General features: G+C 43.6%; 1 protein-coding gene across 9 annotated transcripts; it reads left to right on the forward strand.

Moving 5' to 3' along the window:
• The first annotated feature begins 1,388 nt into the window (after nucleotides 1-1,388).
• CDV3 (CDV3 homolog) lies at nucleotides 1,389-18,136 on the forward strand. 9 transcript variants are annotated; one of them, XM_041734187.1, is made up of 6 exons: nucleotides 1,462-1,994; nucleotides 2,694-2,770; nucleotides 10,621-10,763; nucleotides 14,206-14,365; nucleotides 15,785-15,834; nucleotides 15,963-18,136. In XM_041734187.1, the coding sequence occupies exons 1-6, from the start codon at nucleotides 1,755-1,757 to the stop codon at nucleotides 15,968-15,970; spliced, it is 678 nt and encodes a 225-aa protein (XP_041590121.1). In that variant the 5' UTR covers nucleotides 1,462-1,754; the 3' UTR covers nucleotides 15,971-18,136. The 9 variants fall into 9 exon arrangements, with proteins under 9 accessions (XP_041590120.1, XP_041590118.1, XP_041590121.1 ...); XM_041734186.1 differs by lacking the exon at nucleotides 15,963-18,136 and having other exon boundaries at nucleotides 1,389-1,994; nucleotides 14,212-14,365; nucleotides 15,785-15,956; XM_041734184.1 differs by lacking the exon at nucleotides 15,963-18,136 and having other exon boundaries at nucleotides 1,398-1,994; nucleotides 15,785-15,956.
• Nucleotides 18,137-19,433: the final 1,297 nt, after the last annotated feature.

The raw sequence follows: 19,433 nt of genomic DNA on the forward strand, positions 1-19,433 counted from the left end.
TGTGGGGGAGGGAGAGAAGACCATCTTAAATGGGGAAACCATAAAAGAAAAGACAAAGGAGTAGCTCCTTTTACTGGCTGTCCTGTGTCTACCCCATGAAGCTACTAACATCATCTGACTCATTTCCTCAGTGGCTGTTCTCTCCCCTGTCCTTAGAAGGAGGAAGTGGAAAGTCTAGTACTTTACGTTAGGCCATCTACTTCAAAGGAAAGGATTCCTCTTATTCCCAAGGCCCAAAAAAGTATTCTAGTGCTAATTTAACCAGGATTAACATGGGTATTTTATTCCCATCCTTATGGCACACCATTCTCCTTAGCAGATAGAAAAGCTAAGGATAAATGGCAGCCATCATCTAGACTCAAGTCAGGGCAGCCCGGGGGTGTGATCCTGGAGACCCAGGATCGAGTCTCCCACGTTGAGCTCCCTGCATGGAGCCTGCTTCTCCCTCTGCCTGTGTCTCTGCCTCTCTGTCTCTCATGAATAAATAAAATCTTTAAAAAATAAAAAAACAAAAAGCATGCATCTCCCATCCAATGCATGTTAAGCACTGTGCTGGGCAGCTAACAGGTCTTCTTTCCCCTAATACCCCTATTTTACGGATCAGATGTTTGAGGATCAGACTTCTTGAGCTTGACCTTGGTAGACCTATCTAGCAGAGGGTGGATTTCAGACAAAAATCAATCCCCTCCTACCTACCTACTGGCTTACTAAAGATCTTTTCATAAACAAGACCCAAACTCCAAGCCCACTGCTCCTCTTTTCCTAGTAACCATCCCATAAAATGAAAATTAAAAGTTGCTAGACCAGAGGGGGTGGAATTACAGAGCGGAGCGGAGGAGGAGGAGGAGGAGGAGGAGGAGGTACCATCTTTAGCAGCGCTGGCTTAACGCACAGCCTTTCCGTTTTTTGCTAAAGTTCAAGCCGCAAGGCCACAGTTGGTTCGGAGCGAGCACACACGCGTGCACCCCACGCATGCGCTCTGCCGGGACCCACCCGCCCCTCTCGCCGGACCTCTTTAGCCAAGTCACCAATTAGCCCTCTAAATGCCCGCCCTCAAGGATAAACCCTTAGCCAATCGGGAGGCAGAAGCCACCCGGCGCTTCGCTTAGTTAGCATACGCCCTCCTCTCCCCGGCCCGAGGCCCCGCCCCCCCGAGGCCGGGATTGTCGCCTAAGCGCTTCGTTCTGACGCCTGATTGGCTCCCCGGCGAGCCCCGACCCCGCCCCCCGCCCGCCGCCCGCCCCTCCGCGCTCCCACAGCGGCGGGCGGAGCTAAGCGCGCAGGCGCGGGCGCTGCCTCTCGCTGCTGGTGGCCCGCCCTCCCTCCTCCCCCTCCCTCCCCTCCCCACCCCCTCTCCCTTCCTCCCCGGGCCTGCGCGCGCGTGTCTTCCTCCTGCACGCGCCGCCGCTAGCCGAGCAGTCTCGCCGGAGCGTCCGGCCCGCGCCTCCCTCTTCCCCTCCGGCCGCGGGGCGGGCGGGATCCTGCACGGCGGTCGCGGCGGCGGCGGCGGCGGCGGCGGCCTCGAGCGGCGGCGGCCCGGGAGCGCCCGGGCGGACCGTACCACCGCCCGCCGGCACGCGGGGGGGGCCGCTCGCCCCGCCGCGCTCGCCTCGGCGACCCCGCGGGGCTGAGGCGTCGCCGCGCCCGGGAGCGTGAGCGCAGAGCCGGCCGCGACCCCGAGCTCGGAGCCCCGCGAGCCGCGCCCGCCGCCGGCCCCACCCATCCGGGCCGAGGAGGAGGCGGCGGCTGCGGCCATGGCCGAGACGGAGGAGCGGAGCCTGGACAACTTCTTCGCCAAGAGGGACAAGAAGAAGAAGAAGGAGCGGAGCAGCCGGGCGGCGAGCGCGGCGGGCGCGGCGGGCGGCGCCGGCGGGAGCAGCGGAGCGGCGGGCGCGGCGGGCGGCGGGGCGGGCGCGGGGGCCCGGCCGGGCGACGGCGGCACCGCGGGGGCGGGGGCCACGGGCCCCGGGGCCGCCGCCAAGGCCGCGACTAAGGTGAGGGGCCGAGGAGGCCGGGATTCGGGCCCGGGCCGCGCGCCGGCGCCCATGTGCCCGCCCCCGCCGGCCGCCCGCCCGCCCGCCTGCCCGGGGACGCGTCCGGGAGGGGCCGGCGGGCGGGCGGGCGGGCGGGCGCGGAGGCGGCCATGTGACGGGGCTTCCCACGCCGGCCGGCGGGCGCGCCCCTCCCCGCGGGACCCCGGCACCGTCGGGGGAAGCGGGCCTCGATCCCACGTACCCGGAGTGACGTCCGCCCCGAGTAATTGGCTCCTGCGGCCTGAGCGCTGCCGTCTGGGCAGAATTTCCTCCCCATGGCGTCGCGGCGGCTCTGCTCGGCGCGGCGCGGCCTCTGCCCGCGGGACGGAACGAGTCCCCGGGCAGCGTCGGGGTAGACGCTCGGTGGTGGGGTTAACCGCATCGACTTTTTGCGTTCGACTTTCCCCGGTTGCTTTTTTTTAAAAAAAAAGACCAGCTTTCCGGAAGGGACCCGCTGGAAGTGAGAGGGTTTGACTGCCGGGCACGTTTGTCCTCCGGGCTCCTCGGCCTGGGGAGCGAGCAAACGAGGGCTTTAGGCCAGAAAACGAGTTTTAATTAATTTTAGGTCCTCGATCCCCTGTGCCTAGCCTTGCGATGCGTGGCCTTGGTGGTGTTTGAACAAAGCTTTAATCGACCAACGGGTGTGTGTGTGTTTTGCAGGATGAAGATGAGTGGAAAGAATTTGAGCAAAAAGAGGTTGATTACAGCGGCCTCCGAGTTCAGGCGATGCAAATAAGGTACGGTCTGGTTGCAAATGTGTTTAGATAAGGATAGGGATTCTGTGGTTTTTCTGCAGCCCTAAAGCGGCATCACAGTGGCCTCATGCTTTAGATCTGCTTATCAGGGCTTGCCCCTCTGATGGCAGCAGCCCTTCTATATATGCTGACCGAATTTTAGTTGCCAGCTCCAAAATCCTGCGAGAGCTTGCCTGCTTATTTGAGACAGCTAAAATGAAATGGATTTAAGTTAATACATATTTTTGTAATTGAAGCGTATTTAAACAGATGCACAGATTTTATGTTCACACTAGGAGACCCGGTCTGTGTAATTTTCACAGTGAGGTCAAGAAACTGAAAATTACGGCTACGGAACAAACCTAAGCCCTTTTAATCGCCGCCTTCATGCCCAAGAATAACCAGTATGTTAACACTGTAGATTAGTTTTCCCTAAAGTTTTTCTAGGGGTGGCATCAGGTAGGCTAAGCGTGTTCTTTTTAAAGTTTGAGAAAACAAATTAAAAATTGGGTTGATTGGCCTAGGGGATTTTAAGTTACTGAGTCCAACCTGTGGTAGTTGGTTTTAGATCCGTGAAGATAATGTCCTATTTTCCTGGGCTCATAAAGTAGAAGAAATGGGAATGGAATATATGGTTCTACCGTTTCAAGGTTGAACTCTTTTTATACCCAATTTAAAGAGATAAATGATCTAGAGAACTGCCTCCGGTTCAAAGTTTGCAACTTGGATACACCAGTGACCACGTGGCACACTGGAGGAAGTAATTTTCCTTAACAGAATTCTGTCTTTTGACTTCTTCAAGAGGTAATATTTATGGCCTTTAAGTGGGTTATTCAGATTCAAAAACCAGGGCTAATAGTTTTGACGTTTGTCTGCCACAGCTCCAGGCCCTAGGTTCTTTCACATTGAGCTTATCCAAAGTGAAACCTGGATTGATGAGGGGAGACTTTTTAGGAAATGGGCCTTCTCCAGTCCTGAGGTTCTTTTGTAGCCGTGTTACGTAGAAATGATTAGATTGCGCCTTTATTCCCAACAACTTGAGTTCATACGTAACAGGTTTTTGAAGAGGTATAGTTTAGAAAATATCCTTGTGTTCTCCTAGAGCTTGACCTGTGAAAACCGAGAGGTGGGGACATGAAGTTCTTAACTCTGTTGGGGGTGGTGGCACTGCTTTTTGTGGTTCCTGTTTGGCTGTACAGAATGAGGCTCTTGGTCTGCCTTTTCTGACCACAGGTTCTTAACTGCAGGTTCTGAAGATCTGAGTGACAGGGAGAGTAGTGTTTGGTCGTGTTGAACTTACTGAGCAAGAGTAGCACTTTCTGAGGGGGAAGGTTTCAAGTTCACCAAATGCTAGAAATTGATTTTATTATATTATGGAGGATATTTAAACTGCCTGTTTTCCTGTCATTGATTATATATCCCATATCCATATTCAGGGTTATTTTTGTCTTCCTTTGTGGGTGCTCCAGAGATGATGAAACCTTTAAATCCTACCTTTCATCTTTGCCGGGGCATAGGTAAAATCTCAGCTAGTGGGAATGTTGAAGTTCTACTTGACCTGAAGCTTGACCAGATTTTATGTTGTGTGTGTTCCTTATTCTTGGCATGTAGTCGTTACTCCTAAGTGGTCCACCACAGGTCCTCCTCTAACCTGCTAACATTGAAAAACATACCTTCAGGAAGCTACTTTTGCGGATCCTCAATCACTGTGGAGTCTGGAGTCTGTCTTGCTGCCCTCACAGATCATTCAATAAAGAGGAATCTTAACAGCCTTTAGGAAAGATTTGAGTGTGAGAAGTTGTCTGAGATTTAATAATAAGGGCTAAAATTTTCACTTTCTATAATAAATATCCTTGTAAACTTTGTATTAAGTTCAAGAAACTTTGTTTCTTGAGGTGAAACTCCGTAGAATTGGAGTCCTCGAGGAAAGAACTCTCGTTCATAGAAGTGGGAGTAGGCTACTCACATAAATGGGGTGGAGTTGATAATGTTCACAAAAACATGGACTTCGGAGAAAGACAAATTTGGGTTTTAGCCTGCTGCTTATTTGTGACCTTCAGCAAGTCATTACTTCTGAATGTTGATTCTGATCTACAGTATTGAGACAACTGCTAGCATTCTTGTGAGGATTTTTGAACAGTATTTGTGAAATACCCAGTAGGTAATATTAATCTTATCTTCCCTGTTCAGTAGGTAAATTAGAATAACTTAGTCTTTGGAATTTCTCTATTACTTACCATGAGGCACCGGATTTATAATACCAAGATTGAGGACAAGTGGAGTTGCGCTACCTACTACTATCATGACTAATGTTAGACTCTGGTGAGTCAATTCACTGTGGACCCGATACGAGAAAATGACATGTTCCAGTTGGCATTAGTATAACCAAAACAAAAATCCCTCTCAGGGTGTTAAACATCACTGTAGACCTTGAATTATTGTCTTCCACAGTTTATAACCTTTTAGGCAGAATCCCTAAGGAGGGGACAGAGAAGTGAGGTATCTTCTAGAAGCTATGGTGGCTGATTCTTTATGCCTTTCATCTGTTACCTTTTTCTTCATGAGAGAGGCAGACTTGCTATCAGTGTGAGACAAGGAAATATGAAACTTTAGAGGTTGACTTAAAATATCTGGAAATATTCAGCCTTAAACTCTTAAAATTTTTCATCCAGCTTTCTGCTTTGAAAAATTTAGAAACTTCAAAAGTTGCATGAGTTATGAAATAAGTACCCATATAATCTCTGCTTAGATCTCTTGGTCATTTTTTGTCACACTTGCTTTAATCTCTAGTCAGCTATAGGTACTGCATATAGCCTTAAAGTTCTTGACTCCTAGCTAGACCTTACGGTAGGTTAGCATGCTGGCCCCTTATTGAAGATCAGTGTGCATTTGAAAGAGGACATTTTTCAGTAGGAAACATAAGTTAATGTTCTATCTCACATTTACCAACTAGCTCAAGATTTAAGGTGCCAAGAGTAGGACTATAAGGTCTTGTGTCAAATTTTGTGTCTAAATTGATAGACGTATTCAAGGTCAACGTTACATATAGACAAATTCTTTAGAGGGGTGCCATTGGGAAGGTGATAAAAGAAGCTGCCTTAATACTGGAGCTTAAATTGTTGAACAATCTAAATAGAACCTATAGGCCTCTCATCTTTAACATGGGTTTTCTGTGGGGGGCGCAGGGAAGAAAGATTGCATTTAATATTTGATGTTACTAGATGTTGAACATTTGTCATGTTTCAGTATTGAACTGAGTTCTTGGAGGGGTGCCTGGCTGGCTCAGTATGTGAAGCATGCGATTCAGTCTCAGTTGAGTTCAAGCCCCATGTTGGGCTTATCTTTAAAAAAAAAAGAATTCTTGGAGCCCAGTGGTTTTTGTTTGTTTGTTTTGGGGAGTTTTGGGGAACACTCTGAAGGAATTTAGACCTTTGAACCCATTAGGTGGAGCTGGTTAAGTTGTTCCTGCATGCAACCTGAATTCATTGTAGGAAATATTAGTGTGGCTGCAGTGTGCCAGACCTCAGGGTTGTGGAAATAACTCCTGCTTTTCTATAAACCCAGTAGATTATTTCAGTGACAGGCAGGATGCTTTGGAACACAGGAGAGACACGCTTAGTCTCCCGTGTGAAAGGGTTGAGAAAGTCCTTGTCAGAGCACATTGCCATTTTGAGCCCCAGCATGGTTCATCAGGCCACGTCTATCTCCATTTTACTGTTGTAACAGCGATTGGATATTAGGGTCAACCAGTGGAGATGCCTAGCATTCTAGCAGAGGCTCAGTTAAGTCTGGATTTTGTTTCAGCTGTTAAAATCCTAGTGTTGGGGAAGGAGGGTTAGGATGTATAAACCCTCGTGTAATGTCCTGTGAGATAAAGAGGTAAGGATGTTCCATCTTTATTAATAAACTGCTGCAGGATGTGTAATCCTGATCAACCTTGCTGGAAGTGAATTTCTCAAAATAGAGAAAATTTCTGTGTCATATGTTAGAGGGGATAAAAGAGGATAAAATGAAATAAGAGGCAACATGAGAGTATGAGCTCTGGAAACCCAGGGATTGGCTGTGCTACTTTGTAGCCCTGGGGAAGGACTTAAATGTCTGAGTGTCAGTTTCCTCCTGTGTACAATGGGTTCTCCGGCCTCCCTTGGTGAGGTTTAACTTTGTAAAGTGGTAGGACAGGGCCTGGCCTCCTAGATAACTCAGTAAAGATTCCCTTTTCTAGCGTCCTTCTATACCCCCAGCAGTGCCTTATAGACTTTGGCATATTTAAGACCATATTCTTTAAAATGTGATAATGTATTTACAAGTAGCAGTATAGCGTTTAGAAGTGGGAAATTACTTCACAAGAAGCTATATGTTCTATTTGGGTCAAATACCAAATTTCACCCTAATTGTCTTCTGTGGAAATGATTCTTTGCAACATTTGTCTTAATGGCATTTAGAGATTTGACATTTTCTGGAGTGTGTAAGAAAGAAAAAATGAGCAGATGTTTAAAATCATTTCTACCTTGCCCTTAGTCTAGTCCTATGGCATTTTTTGCAAGGCTTTTTAGCATCTCTGGGCCTTTGTTCCCTCTACTGGATGAAGGATCTTGACAAGACAATTTCCATGGTTAATACTTTCGAATCTTAAGTTGTCTTGAGCCTTTTATTACAGATACACAATCCCTTTAATTCAATGATTCTTAGTTAATAATTGAAAAGGGTTTTTATTTATTTTTTAAAAGATTTATTTATTCATGAGAGAGACACACACACACACACACACACACACACAGAGGCAGAGGGAGAAGCAGGCTCCATGCAGGGAGCCCGACACGGGACTCGATCCCGGGTCTACAGGATCATACCCCGAGTTGAAGGCAGCGCTAAACCACTGAACCACCAGGGCTGCCCTGAAAGGGGTTTTTACATTTGTGATTTATTCGTTCTTCACTTGTTTCTGAAGGTGAAGGGGCAATAAACACTAGACAATAAATTAACTTTCCTTTTTACATTGGACTGTCAGTATTCTATCAGACCAAATAGGGATTCTTCTTTAATATTTTATGGTGAGTTTAGAGAAACTATTTATTTAAGGACATTTGAAAGGTATAACACCATTAAATGGCAAGAATGGTCTATAATTCCTTCTGCTTAGTGATACTCTGCTCTTAAAATTTTGGTTTTCAGTTGATTGCTTACTACAAGCTGATAGGTCTGGAGTTTAGATGTGTATTAATCACCAAATATTAAAGTAATTTGAAGGAAAATTATTATAGAGTCCAGTGTATATATCTGAACAATAGTGATTCAGCACATTTTGCTGAGTTAACTGTTTCACAATGTAAATGACCAGCTGAAAGCCAGCATATCTTGGGTAGGGAGGTATATATGAGTGTAAAAGTGCCATGAAGGTTCTTAAAATCTTTGTAGGGGTCTTACCTCCCTGTGTGGCTGGGATTGGGTTACTGGGACATTACTAACAAGTCTTATGTAACTAGATAAATAAGACTCATGTTTTTACTCATGAACCAAGCAAATTGCATGAAAGTATAATTACATTGGCATGGTTCTCAGAAGTGGGTGACTAAAAAAAAGTCTTTGGGGACAGTTCTAATGTTTGGATACCACTGTTAGACTCCGGGATAAATTAGGACCTTTATATCCTTACCTGGTCATTCATGCCACATATAAACTTTAGAAAACAGGGTCATAGTGTTTGTATCTATTTTTAAAAATCCATTTAAAAAGAACGTGTTCATGTTGTGGGGTTTGGGAATTTTGAGTTTTGTCCGGTTTTATTTCTTCCTAGTATAAAGGAGGCATGTGTTTGAAAACTCAGGTGGGTAATAAAAAGTCTAATAGTGGGGCACCCGGTGGTACAGTCAGATAAGCGTCTGACTCTTGATTTCAGCTCAGGCCATAAGATGGAGCCCCATGTCAGAAGCCACACTCCGCATGGAGTCTGCTTAATTAAGATTCTCTCTCCCGCTGCGCACCCCCTTTACCGCACCCCCTTTACCAAAAAAAGCATGTAAAAACATTTACCAGCACTTACTATGTGCCAGGCACTGTTCTTTGTGCTTGTTTCTATTAACTCATTTAATTCTCATAATGGGGCTGTTATTCCCATTTTTACATAGGAGGGAACTGAGGCATACAAGATTTGAGGGCGGTACTCAGTCTCTGGCTAGTCAGTGGTGGAGCCCAGATGATATAAACCAGAAGTCTGGCTTTAGAATTTGCTCATAACTGCTTGCTGCATGTAAAAGATAAAATCAGTGCATTCTAGTACCCAGCTACTTTTTCAAACCCTTTTTTTAAAAATAAAAATGTCCTTCTACTTAACATTAGGTGAATAGATTTCTTTTAGTAAGCCACTGACGTAATGGACGTGAGTATTAGTTCCATGTCAGCATAGGCCTTACAGATGGCTCATGGGATTCCGTTCTGTGTTAAAGGAAAACCGAAGGGTGGCTTGGCCACATTCTCATTCTTCCTTTTGATCTCTATAGTCTAAGGTCATGCTACAAATGCAGATTGAAGATGACTAGTTCATTCCCCTTTCCCTCCCTGATTGCTGCCAGGGGCCTCGGATTTCTGGAATCACCTGTTCGTGGGCATTGTCTTTGAAATTGTTTTATAAGTGTCTTTTAAGGAGACCGTTAGTTATTCAAGACATTTATCTTACAGCCAGCATTTTCCTTGTTCTCATAGGAATGGAAGGAAAGCACCCTTAGATGTCCTTTGCAGAAGTCAAGAGAGGCCATGATGTCCCCAGGGTCATACAGGGCAGGGCGGGAGTCATCCATACGTTGTTAAGGCCTTGATCACTGACCAGGCACCAAAGGGAGAAAAGTCTAAAAGTGAAAGGCCGAGAACCACTTTAAGCAACAGCCCAGTTTTTTCTGTAGGAGAGAAATAGTGGCAGAAAGGGGAGGGGGTTAGATTTAACAGGTAGCTCCCTGATTCCTGACTCCAGCTAAGTCAAGAATAAAGAAATAAGAAATTGACATAAACACCACAGCCAGCCTAAGGGTAAGGTATCCACTGAAGAGGGTATCTTGCACATTTACACTTACTGCTAAAGCCAAATACTGAGGGTTTTTTTTATCCTCTTTTCCAAATAGGTGGCATATCTGGTGATAAGGACCAGTTCTCCATATTCCTTTGTCAAACAGTAGGGACTGACACTAATGGTCTGTAGCACTGAGGTGAACACTGAATACATGCTTGCTTGTTCTGTTGGAATGGGAATTCTAATTTCAAGAGTATTTTGTAATATGTGCTAAAGGATTAGCAAATGAAATTATACAACCTCTAAAAACCATTTGATCACTGAAAATATGCTTACCATGAGTGCCTGTTTGTCCACTGTGGTCCTGGAAAAATCCAGCAATTACACTCCTAATCCCTCAAGTCCCCCCCCCCCCCTTTTTTTTCAGATAAGCCTGGCCTCTCTTCCTCCCTTAGTTGTGTGATTTAGTCTTACTTAGCCTGGGTCCTGCTTTTACTAGGGGCTGCTGTACATAATCATAAGGATTGTCATTAGCCTGGCATGTCATATCTAATGTTGAGTATGAGTATATGAGGTATGCAAAAAGGAGAGCAGAGACTGTCAGACCAAGTGGTTTTCTAAACCTTTTTTAGTAATGAAATTCCTTTCATATGAGGTCAGGTGGAAGTCCCAGTGTATGACAGATAAAAACCCCTCCTTGTGTCTGCTTCTTTTAAACAAGTGGGGCGTTTGGGGCTCTGAAGAGGTTAGGTGACTTCTCTTAGGGTCACACGGATCAGCATTGGTACAACTAAGATTTTGGACTCTTCCTGGTAGTTCTATAATTAAATTCACTTGTTTCCTTTTCCAATAGTGAAAAGGAAGAAGATGATAATGAGAAAAGAGAAGATCCCGGTGATAACTGGGAAGAAGGTGGAGGTGGCGGTGGTGTAGAAAAGTCATCAGGTCCCTGGAATAAAACAGCTCCAGTACAAGCACCTCCTGCTGCAGTAATTGGTAATCTTAATATTTTTTTCATAAAGATGTCCATGTATAGTTTCATGCACTTAGGCATTCAACTATATGTTTGCTTGGGGTAGAATGAGTGGGGTTCCTTTCTGTTCTTGGGAGAGGTTTGTATATGTCTGTTTAAAGACTTCATCTAAGTAAAGGAATTTGGAAGTTAAGATACATGCTTTTTTGTAGGCTGCTTAAATATATATGTAAACTAACTTGCCAAACTTAAATACTTAATTTTTGATGATTGGCTAAGGGATATTGAGTACTGGTGTTTCCATTTATGTGTCTTTTTCTCCCATTCCCCATTTTACTCTGTCTTAAAGCATGAATTCTCAGAAGGGTACATTTAATCACTCCTAAGTGTTGATAAGAAGTGGTTTTTGGTGGGGGTGTGTGTGAAGAAATAGATCTTTTAGTGGTTTGTTGCCCACCAGACAAAGTGTATTCACAGCATATCTGTGGTAATAACATTTCCTGGTGTGGGGGCATGGTATTTACAAAATTGATGTCTAGAAGGGCAGTGTTGAGAAAAGTTTAAGGAGCATTGCTTTATAATGTATGTTTTTTTATGCAGAATAATATTTAAGAATATCAAATCACTCCAAATCCTGCCCAGAGATGACAGATAACTAGTGTGTGTCAGCCATTCTTGCATCATTTCCAGCCCTTGGCTATGTGTGTGTGTGTGTATATGTATGTGTATATATATATATATATATATATATATATATATATATATTTTATACTGCATCTGTCACTGATCCTGATGCCCTCAGAATTGCTAAACTCAGTGTCCCAAGTCTCACTCCTCAACACGAGTTGCCCCATCAGCAGCATTTGCCATAGCTGATCACACCAACACACTGTTGGCTTCCAGGACACCACAGTCTCCTGCTCCTTTGGTAGGCAGTCCTCAGTCTCCCTGGCTGGAATTTCTTCTCTCCTACCTCTTAGAACCTACCCCAGTGCTCAGCCCCTGCTGCTCTCTTCATGCCCTCACTCCCTTGGCAGTCTCTAATGCCAGCGACTCCCAAAATTCACATCAGCTCAGATCTCTCATGGTCACCAGACACATAACCTATATCTTAACTGCCTTCCTGGCATCTTGATATCCCACATACCCCAAACTGAACTCTTCGTGTACAGTAGACTCTTGAACAACATGAGGGTGGGGGCCCTGAACCCCCCTGTCCCAAAATTTAACTACTGAGAGCCTACTGTGACTAGAAGCCTTACCATAACATTCAATTTATACATATTTTATATATTTATGATACTCTATTCTTAGAATAAAGTAAGCTAGAGAAAGAGTAGTAAAATCATAAAGAAAAAAGTATGCTTACAATACTATATCAAAAAATCCGGGGGATCCCTGGGTGGCTCAGCAATTCGGTGCCTGCCTTTGACCCGGGCCATGATCCTGGAGTCCTGGGATCGAGTCCTGAGTCGGGCTCCCTGCAGGGAGCCTGCTTCTCCCTCTGCCTGTGTCTCTGCCTCTCTCTCTCTGTCTCTCATGAATAAATAAAAATCTTTAAAAAAAAAAAAACCGTATGTAGGCGGAGCCCTGTACTTCAAACCCATGTCAGGGGTCAGTTATATCTCACACACAGCCTTCCTAATCTCATTGCTATTCTTTCAGTCACTTAGGCCACAAATCTTGGGAGTCATCTCCGAGACCTTTTTCTTGCTCCAAATCTAAGTTTTTTACGTGGATTACTGAGGTAACCTCTTAACTGGTCTGCCTGCTTCTGTACATTTGCTGTTCACAAATATCCAGTGGTGGCCCCTCTACTCAAGCAGGAGCAGAAGTTCTCCGTGACTTGGAAGTCCTTGGATAACTGCCTTGTAATCTCTTTCTCACTTGGTGTCTCTTTTAAATCTGCTCCTCGCTTACTCTTCTCCTTGAAGGTGCCAGGCACATGGTTGTTGCAGCCCCTTTGTGCATATATTCTCAGCCCGAGTTCCTTTATATTAAGAGTCTCTAAGCTTTTTCTGCAAAGGGCCAGATAATAGGTAATTCAGGTTTTGAGGGCTGTGCAGAAGATGGCTTTAATTAGCCAGCCCTGCTGTAAGAGCACAAAAGCAACCATAGACGATACATACATCCAGTGAGTCTAGTTCTGTTCGAGTAAAACATTTATAAAATCAGGAGTCAGACCAGATTTGGCTTGTTTACCAACTCTAGGTATGTTTGCTGCCTTACTTCTTTCAGGCCTTGTTCGGTTTTCACCCTGTCTGTCCTGTGCTCCCTTTACAGATCCCCTACTTTCATTTTTAGTATGGCCCCAACCTTTACATATATAAATATCTCCTCCCTCAAGGATAACACTGTCCAGTAGTACTTACTGCGGTGATGGGATGGCTCTGTTGACTGTAGTAGCTGCTAGCCAGAGGTGGCTTTGGGTGCTTAAAATAAGACAAAGGATTTGAATTCTTAAGTTTACTTCATTTCAAATAGCTATATGCAGCTAGCGGCCTGAATATATCCAGTTCATGAGGCATGTTCTTAGCATTTGTACCCCCACTGTGTAGTTTAGAACAGCACCTGACATGTAGCAGGTGCTCAGTCACTAATGAATGCGTGTTATATTATAGCTTTCCCACACTTAATTAAAAGCTGTATGAGACAATAAGCCATTATAGTAGTATTCAAATGACTGTATTATATTGCAGCTAATAAATGTTGATGTAGGCGTTTATTTGAAACGAAGTTTTTGATTAATGGAAAACACATTAAAAAAATCTGTATTGAGAATGGGGAGAAAAAAATGATACATAGGGAAAAAGCTGGAAGGCTCTGTCCCGAAAAATGTTAGCCATCCTGGAAGACTCCGGGCTGTCTGGGCTGCTCAGCTGCTTAGCTTTTTTTCCCCTGCGTTACTTGTGTGTATAAAACACGATGAAGAAGCTTAAGATCCATTGATGTGGAAGACAAGGAAATAGTAAAGATTTATAATAGTTTATTTTTTATTGGTCATTTAGAATTAAATGTATACACAAGCATTTTAGTAAATAAGTTCTTCACACGTGGCATGTTATTTAACCCACCACCCAGGTAAAGAAGTGATTACCACATTTACCCCAATATATAAACTGAGGGCTGGGATAGTGCCGTTCTGAAAGATGGTCCCTAATGGGTCTGTCTTCCAGATCCAGCAGATTACTATCCTAGTTCCAGTAAGTTGATTTCGAAAAAGAACTCGTTTACGTAAGTAATTAAAGTTGCACATGGAAAAGAAGTTAGAGAAGACTGCCCTGGAAAGCTAGAGCATTTTCACTTGAGACATTTCCTCAGATAACTTTCCTTCTGTTGTCCAGAGATTTCTTATGTAGGTATTGGGTTTTTTTCCTCTAATTGTCAAGTTACTGGAATGTGAGACTAGCAGACTAAACTGGCAGGCATTTGAATAGTTTCTCTTAACTGTTAACAAAATGTTAGTTACAGAAACCCCAGAACCGGCAATGACTAGTGGTGTGTATAGGCCTCCTGGAGCCAGGTTGACCACAACAAGGAAAACACCACAAGGACCACCAGAAATCTACAGTGATACACAGTTCCCATCCCTGCAGTCCACTGCCAAGCATGTAGAAAGCCGGAAGTAAGTACTCTTAACTCTTTCCTTTTGTCTGGGAGCCCTGTCCCTTGGCCAGTGTGGGCTGTAGGAGATGGGAAAACTCATCTGGGGTGGTAGGGAGTCTCCTTGGTAAAGCCCAGGCTGCATCTGACAGACAGCTGAGACCAGGGTGGGGAAAGGGGTGAGGACCCTTGAGGGAGCAGTGAAGAAAGCACCAAAGAATAGACATTGTCTACAAAAGTTTCTTTATTCCTGGTTTATGTGTTCTGTAGCTATGACAAGTCTCATCTAGTTAGAATTCTTTTAAGTACATTATTGCTGGCTTATGTTCCTCATATCATGGAAACTAGAAATGTAAGAGCAGTATTTCAGTGTATTCCCAGTTGATGTGAATAGATGAAAGATGTTGGCATTTGTAAATCTAATATTAAAATAATCTTATTTCAGCAGGTACTTAAAATGAATGCTACCTGGAATTAAATGACCACATATGGCACTTCCACATCTTTTTTAGGGACATGAATTTTATAAAGTAAATAAAATGGGAAGAAATGTAAAGGACATCAGATGGAAATACTGGTTTTGGGGAGGTGGCTTTTAAAGTAAATCCCAGCCTTCTTGCCTCTTTGAGAGCCCAGCTGGCGTGAGTTTAAGCCTCCACTTGGACTTGCTCCTCTGCTCTGTCCGACAAAATAAGGGGCAGTGATTTCCCACACTCACCTTTCTGATCCACTCCCATAAAGTAGAAGTGAGGGAGAAATCATTGACTAATGAGTAGAACTTTACTTGAATAAGAAAATTGTTGCCCTTATGCATAAGGAGATGTATTGTTTACTATTTGCTTAAAAATAAAAGTAACTCTTAGAAAGAATCACCGTGTCATTAGATAGCCTTTTGATTTTGTAGTTGTCTTCAAGTTGGGCCCAAAATAGGTTTGCAGTAAATAGTATTCAAATAGATTTGCTACCACAGAAAATAGGACCATAAAGCTTCAATATTTGTTGAAGCCCAGGAAATGAATTGATGACGATTGCAGGTTTCCCCTTCTGTTGAAAGTTGAGCATTCCTGTGAAACCATTCCTAAGCCAGAGTGCCGTAAAGCAAAGAAGATCCTCTGCTTTCAGAAAGTTTGCATTATGCCGCTTCACTTTAATAAGAAATACTTTCACTAACCAAAAAAATCTGAAGAGGATTTTCACCATTAGGAACAAAAGCTGTCGCCATACTAACAGGTCCTTTGTAAAAGCAAGTAGTGTAAGGCAGACTTTGGGAAAGCGAGACTCCTATACCAGTTTCCCTTCCTCTTCCTCAGGCTACTTCAAAGGGGGTGGCTTTTTCTTTTTTCTTTTCTTTTCTTTTTTTTTTTTTTTTTTTGAGGAAAAATATTTACGAAACAACCCAGTGAAGAAGAAATATTTACTGATTACATTTCTTTTCCCGTAGGGATAAAGAAATGGAGAAGAGCTTTGAAGTAGTAAGACACAAAACTAGAGGTAGGGATGAGGTTTCAAAAAACCAGGCCCTTAAACTTCAGCTAGACAACCAGTATGCTGTGCTTGAAAATCAGAAAAGCAGCCACACACAGTACAATTAAGGAATGGTCTTTGCTAACCCTTCTAAGGTAACTAGACTGCAGCTAACCACCAGGAACAGCCTTTCATCATCTGATCTCTGCTGGATCCACAGCCGATGCAGAACCACTCCATATAAGTGACCGGTCCTCTGGCACTATGGAAGTAGAAGTGTCACAGCTGCTCTTTGTATATATTGGATTTAGGGGGATTCTCATTCTATAAATGCGTGAACTAGATTCAGCAGTGTTCTTTCATTATTACTCTGCAAATACAAAAACAAACTGCAGCCAGTGGTCATTTCAAAATCTTTTTATGTTCAGATACTGAGCCTTCGTAAGGGCTGACTACCTCAGGTTTGCTGCACTCGTTGCGGACTTCATGTGGATCACAACTTCTGGACACGAAGGTTACAGCTAGTAAGTGTCGGTGTGAAGCTTGAAACCAGCTCTACTGGATTCCTATCAGAAATCCTGCAGAAAGTCAGCCATCTGGGTTCTGATCTGCTGTAAAAGATGAAGATTTAAGTGACCTTAATTAACCTGTCCTGTGCCCCACCCTTAAGGAATACTCTGTAGTGGGCTGTGTTAGACTTCCTGGAACATGCCGCTCTCAAAAGAACTCATGTGTTCAGATGATCTGTGTACGGTTGTGATTTTATAATTTAAACTTTGAGTTGTATTCTGAGGTAACCACAGATTAAATTCAACTGAACTTGGGTCCACCAAGTGGGAAAGGGGGTGGGGGAGGGAGTAATCTTATTTCTTTTAGTGATTTTTTTATTTGGGTAGTGCTTTTTTCTGTGTCCACATTAAGGCCTTTTTTTTTTTTTTCCTTTGACTTGGAATAAATTCTTTGACAGAGCATATTGCTTGGTTAAATAAGTAACCTGAAATATGCATTAGAATTGTGAAATGTCTCGTGAATTTGCCAATCCCTAGAGTGGAACCAAATAGCCTTTGATGTCAAGGGCAATGGATGTGGGGGGCTCTACTTCAGGTGCTGCTAAGCCTCCTCTAATCAGGTCAAAACTGTACAGGAAACTGCAGTGGAAGGAGTATGGGTTCTGCCAAGGGATTCACTGACCTGTCCTTATCAATTCAGAGCAACATGAGCAGAACCTTAACCTAAAAGCCACTTAGGTTTTCACAGATCTTGTATGATCTTTGACAAGATTTCCAGATACACTCGTGCCCAAATTTTCCAGGTATTGGATATTCTACAGATGCAGTGATTGTGCCAGTTTAGCTCTGTTACCAACCTTCTGGTATGTCTTTATGTTCATTTGAAGAGTCAGGGGCGAAAGACAGGTGATGTAGCACTTCTGTTTTTAATAATTACAGCTTAAACTATCCAGTAATTTTTAGTCCCTAAAGGGACTTCAGGAAGCTACCCAGGATTACTGAGAAGTCTTTCCATCTAATAAGATAGTCTGGTAATTGACTAGTTTTGTTATCTTTGGTTCAATAGAGAGATTTCAAAGTGGTGTGTGACCACTTTATGCAGAGTCTGGGTTTCTCTATTATAGATCCCTTTGCCAAATGCAGGAGCTGCAGACTTGCTACTGGCAAGAGTGAAGCAAGTGAGGGTGTAGAGCTATCCTGGTGTGGGGGCATCCCTTGGAGTTCGGTCTGGATGAGAGTGTCAGTGCAGGAATGGGCTCCCAGGAGGTGACCGTGTCTCCGGACAGGACCTGCCCACCACATCTGGGCCATGATGGTGTTTGAGGTGGCGGGCAGGGTGTCTGCCTTCTGGTGTACTGGGGTGAGTAGCTGAGCCAGCCAAGAAGAGGTTGGATGATTAAGCAAGAAACAAGGGATTCTTGGTTAAACTGAAGACTTCATTTGGGAACCAAAAATCTTATCTCTTGGACCTTGAGCCACATATTTCCCCTGAAAAGTATACTTTTTTTTTTCTCCAGCAAAATTTTGTTGGGGGTTGTGTTACTGAGGAATGAACTGAGATGAGTATGTGGAACATTTATTTAATGGCATACTATACTAGAAACCTGAAGACCTGCAGGAGATTTAAAATTCCAACTCTTGTTACAACTTTTTAAAAGATTGTGAAATTATAAAAATGCACATGAATCAAGTTTTAATATACTGTATGATGGGTGGGTGAGGCTGTCCATTGTACCATTTCTTTCTTTGAATTCTCAGGCATGGTTTGGCAGTGTAAGAACTCTGTAACATTAACAAATTCAATAAAATAAATATATGGATTTTGCGGTCTTAACAGTTTTTATTCTTTAATACCCCACCACCGTAGTTTTTATTCTTAATCTTCATCCTCTTTGAAAATGGCTAACTGGTGCCATGCCTCCACCACTGTAGGAGGACCATACTCAGCAGGGAAACCTTCTGTTGGAGGAACGTTTCCAGAGTCCTCTGTTAAGACATACCTGGAGTGAAGGGGGCTGCAGAGCTAGGTTGAGTGAGTATAAAAGCATTGAAATGCACTTTTTTTCTTTGTTAGTATATTACATTTTGTCATAAGCCATGGCAAGGGGATCAGCCATCCTTTAAAGTTCAGGATTTAGTCTGCATTGTAGACCCTACGTTTCTAAGCTAGAGAAAGTATATTTCAAGTCACTTTTGGTAATGGAGTTTAAATGTTTAATGTTAACTGCTACTTGGTCATTCCAGCTCCTTGATTTGAGATTTTTTTTCTTGACAGCCCTACTTAAAATAGAACACTTACAAAACACAGTCCCTGTCACTCACTATTCTCTCTGAATTCCTCCACAGTTTTTTCCTGAGGTAAAAGTTGCCTTTCTAAAGTATACACCTAGTTTTTAGTATATTCTCAAAAGTTATGCAACTATCACCACTCTGAATTCTGGAACTCACCACCCCCCAAAAAGTCCCTATCAATTAGCCGTCCTGTACCATTTCCCCAAGTCGCCCGCCTTGAGCAACAATAGCTTTTGTCTTTAGATTTCTCTTTCTGGACATTTCCCCTGAACGGGGCTATTCAACATGTCTTTTGACTGGCTTTTTTAACTTAGTATGTTTCTGAGATTGTAGCGTGCATCAGTGTTGTAGCCTGCATCTGCACTTGGTTCCTTTATGTTGCCAAACCGTTGTATGGATACACCACATTCAGTTCATCACTTGAACATTTGGGTTTTCTTTTTACCTTGTTATGAATAACACTTCTGTGAACTCTCGTGTACAAGTTCTCATTATGTTCAATTCTTTTTCAGTATTCAGGGGTGAAATTGCTGGGTCATATAACTGAGTAATTGCTAGACTTTTGCTAAGTGGCTGTACCATGTTAACATTCCCACTAGTGATATCTGAGGATTCAGATTTCTCCACATCCTCCTAATTACATAGTTACCTGACTTTAGTTCTAGTTGTCCTAGTTGGTGTGAACTGGTACCTATGGTTTTGATTTGCATTTCAAAATTTGCATTAGTAATGACTAATGATGCCAAACATCTATGTGCATATTGTATTTGTATATCTTTGGAGAAATGTCTATTCAAATCCTTTGCTAATGTTTTGAGATTTTGT

Source organism: Vulpes lagopus, chromosome 19, assembly GCF_018345385.1.
Source record: "Vulpes lagopus strain Blue_001 chromosome 19, ASM1834538v1, whole genome shotgun sequence".
NCBI lineage: Eukaryota > Metazoa > Chordata > Mammalia > Carnivora > Canidae > Vulpes > Vulpes lagopus.

Excerpts from the sequence above, each read along its gene's own strand:
- CDV3 (XM_041734184.1), top strand. The coding sequence starts at position 1,755 with ATGGCCGAGACGGAGGAGCGGAGCCTGGACAACTTCTTCGCCAAGAGG. Across the intron at positions 10,764-14,205 it reads ACCTCCTGCTGCAGTAATTG|TTACAGAAACCCCAGAACCG; the intron begins GTAATCTTAATA and ends ACAAAATGTTAG. Across the intron at positions 14,366-15,784 it reads AAGCATGTAGAAAGCCGGAA|GGATAAAGAAATGGAGAAGA; the intron begins GTAAGTACTCTT and ends CTTTTCCCGTAG.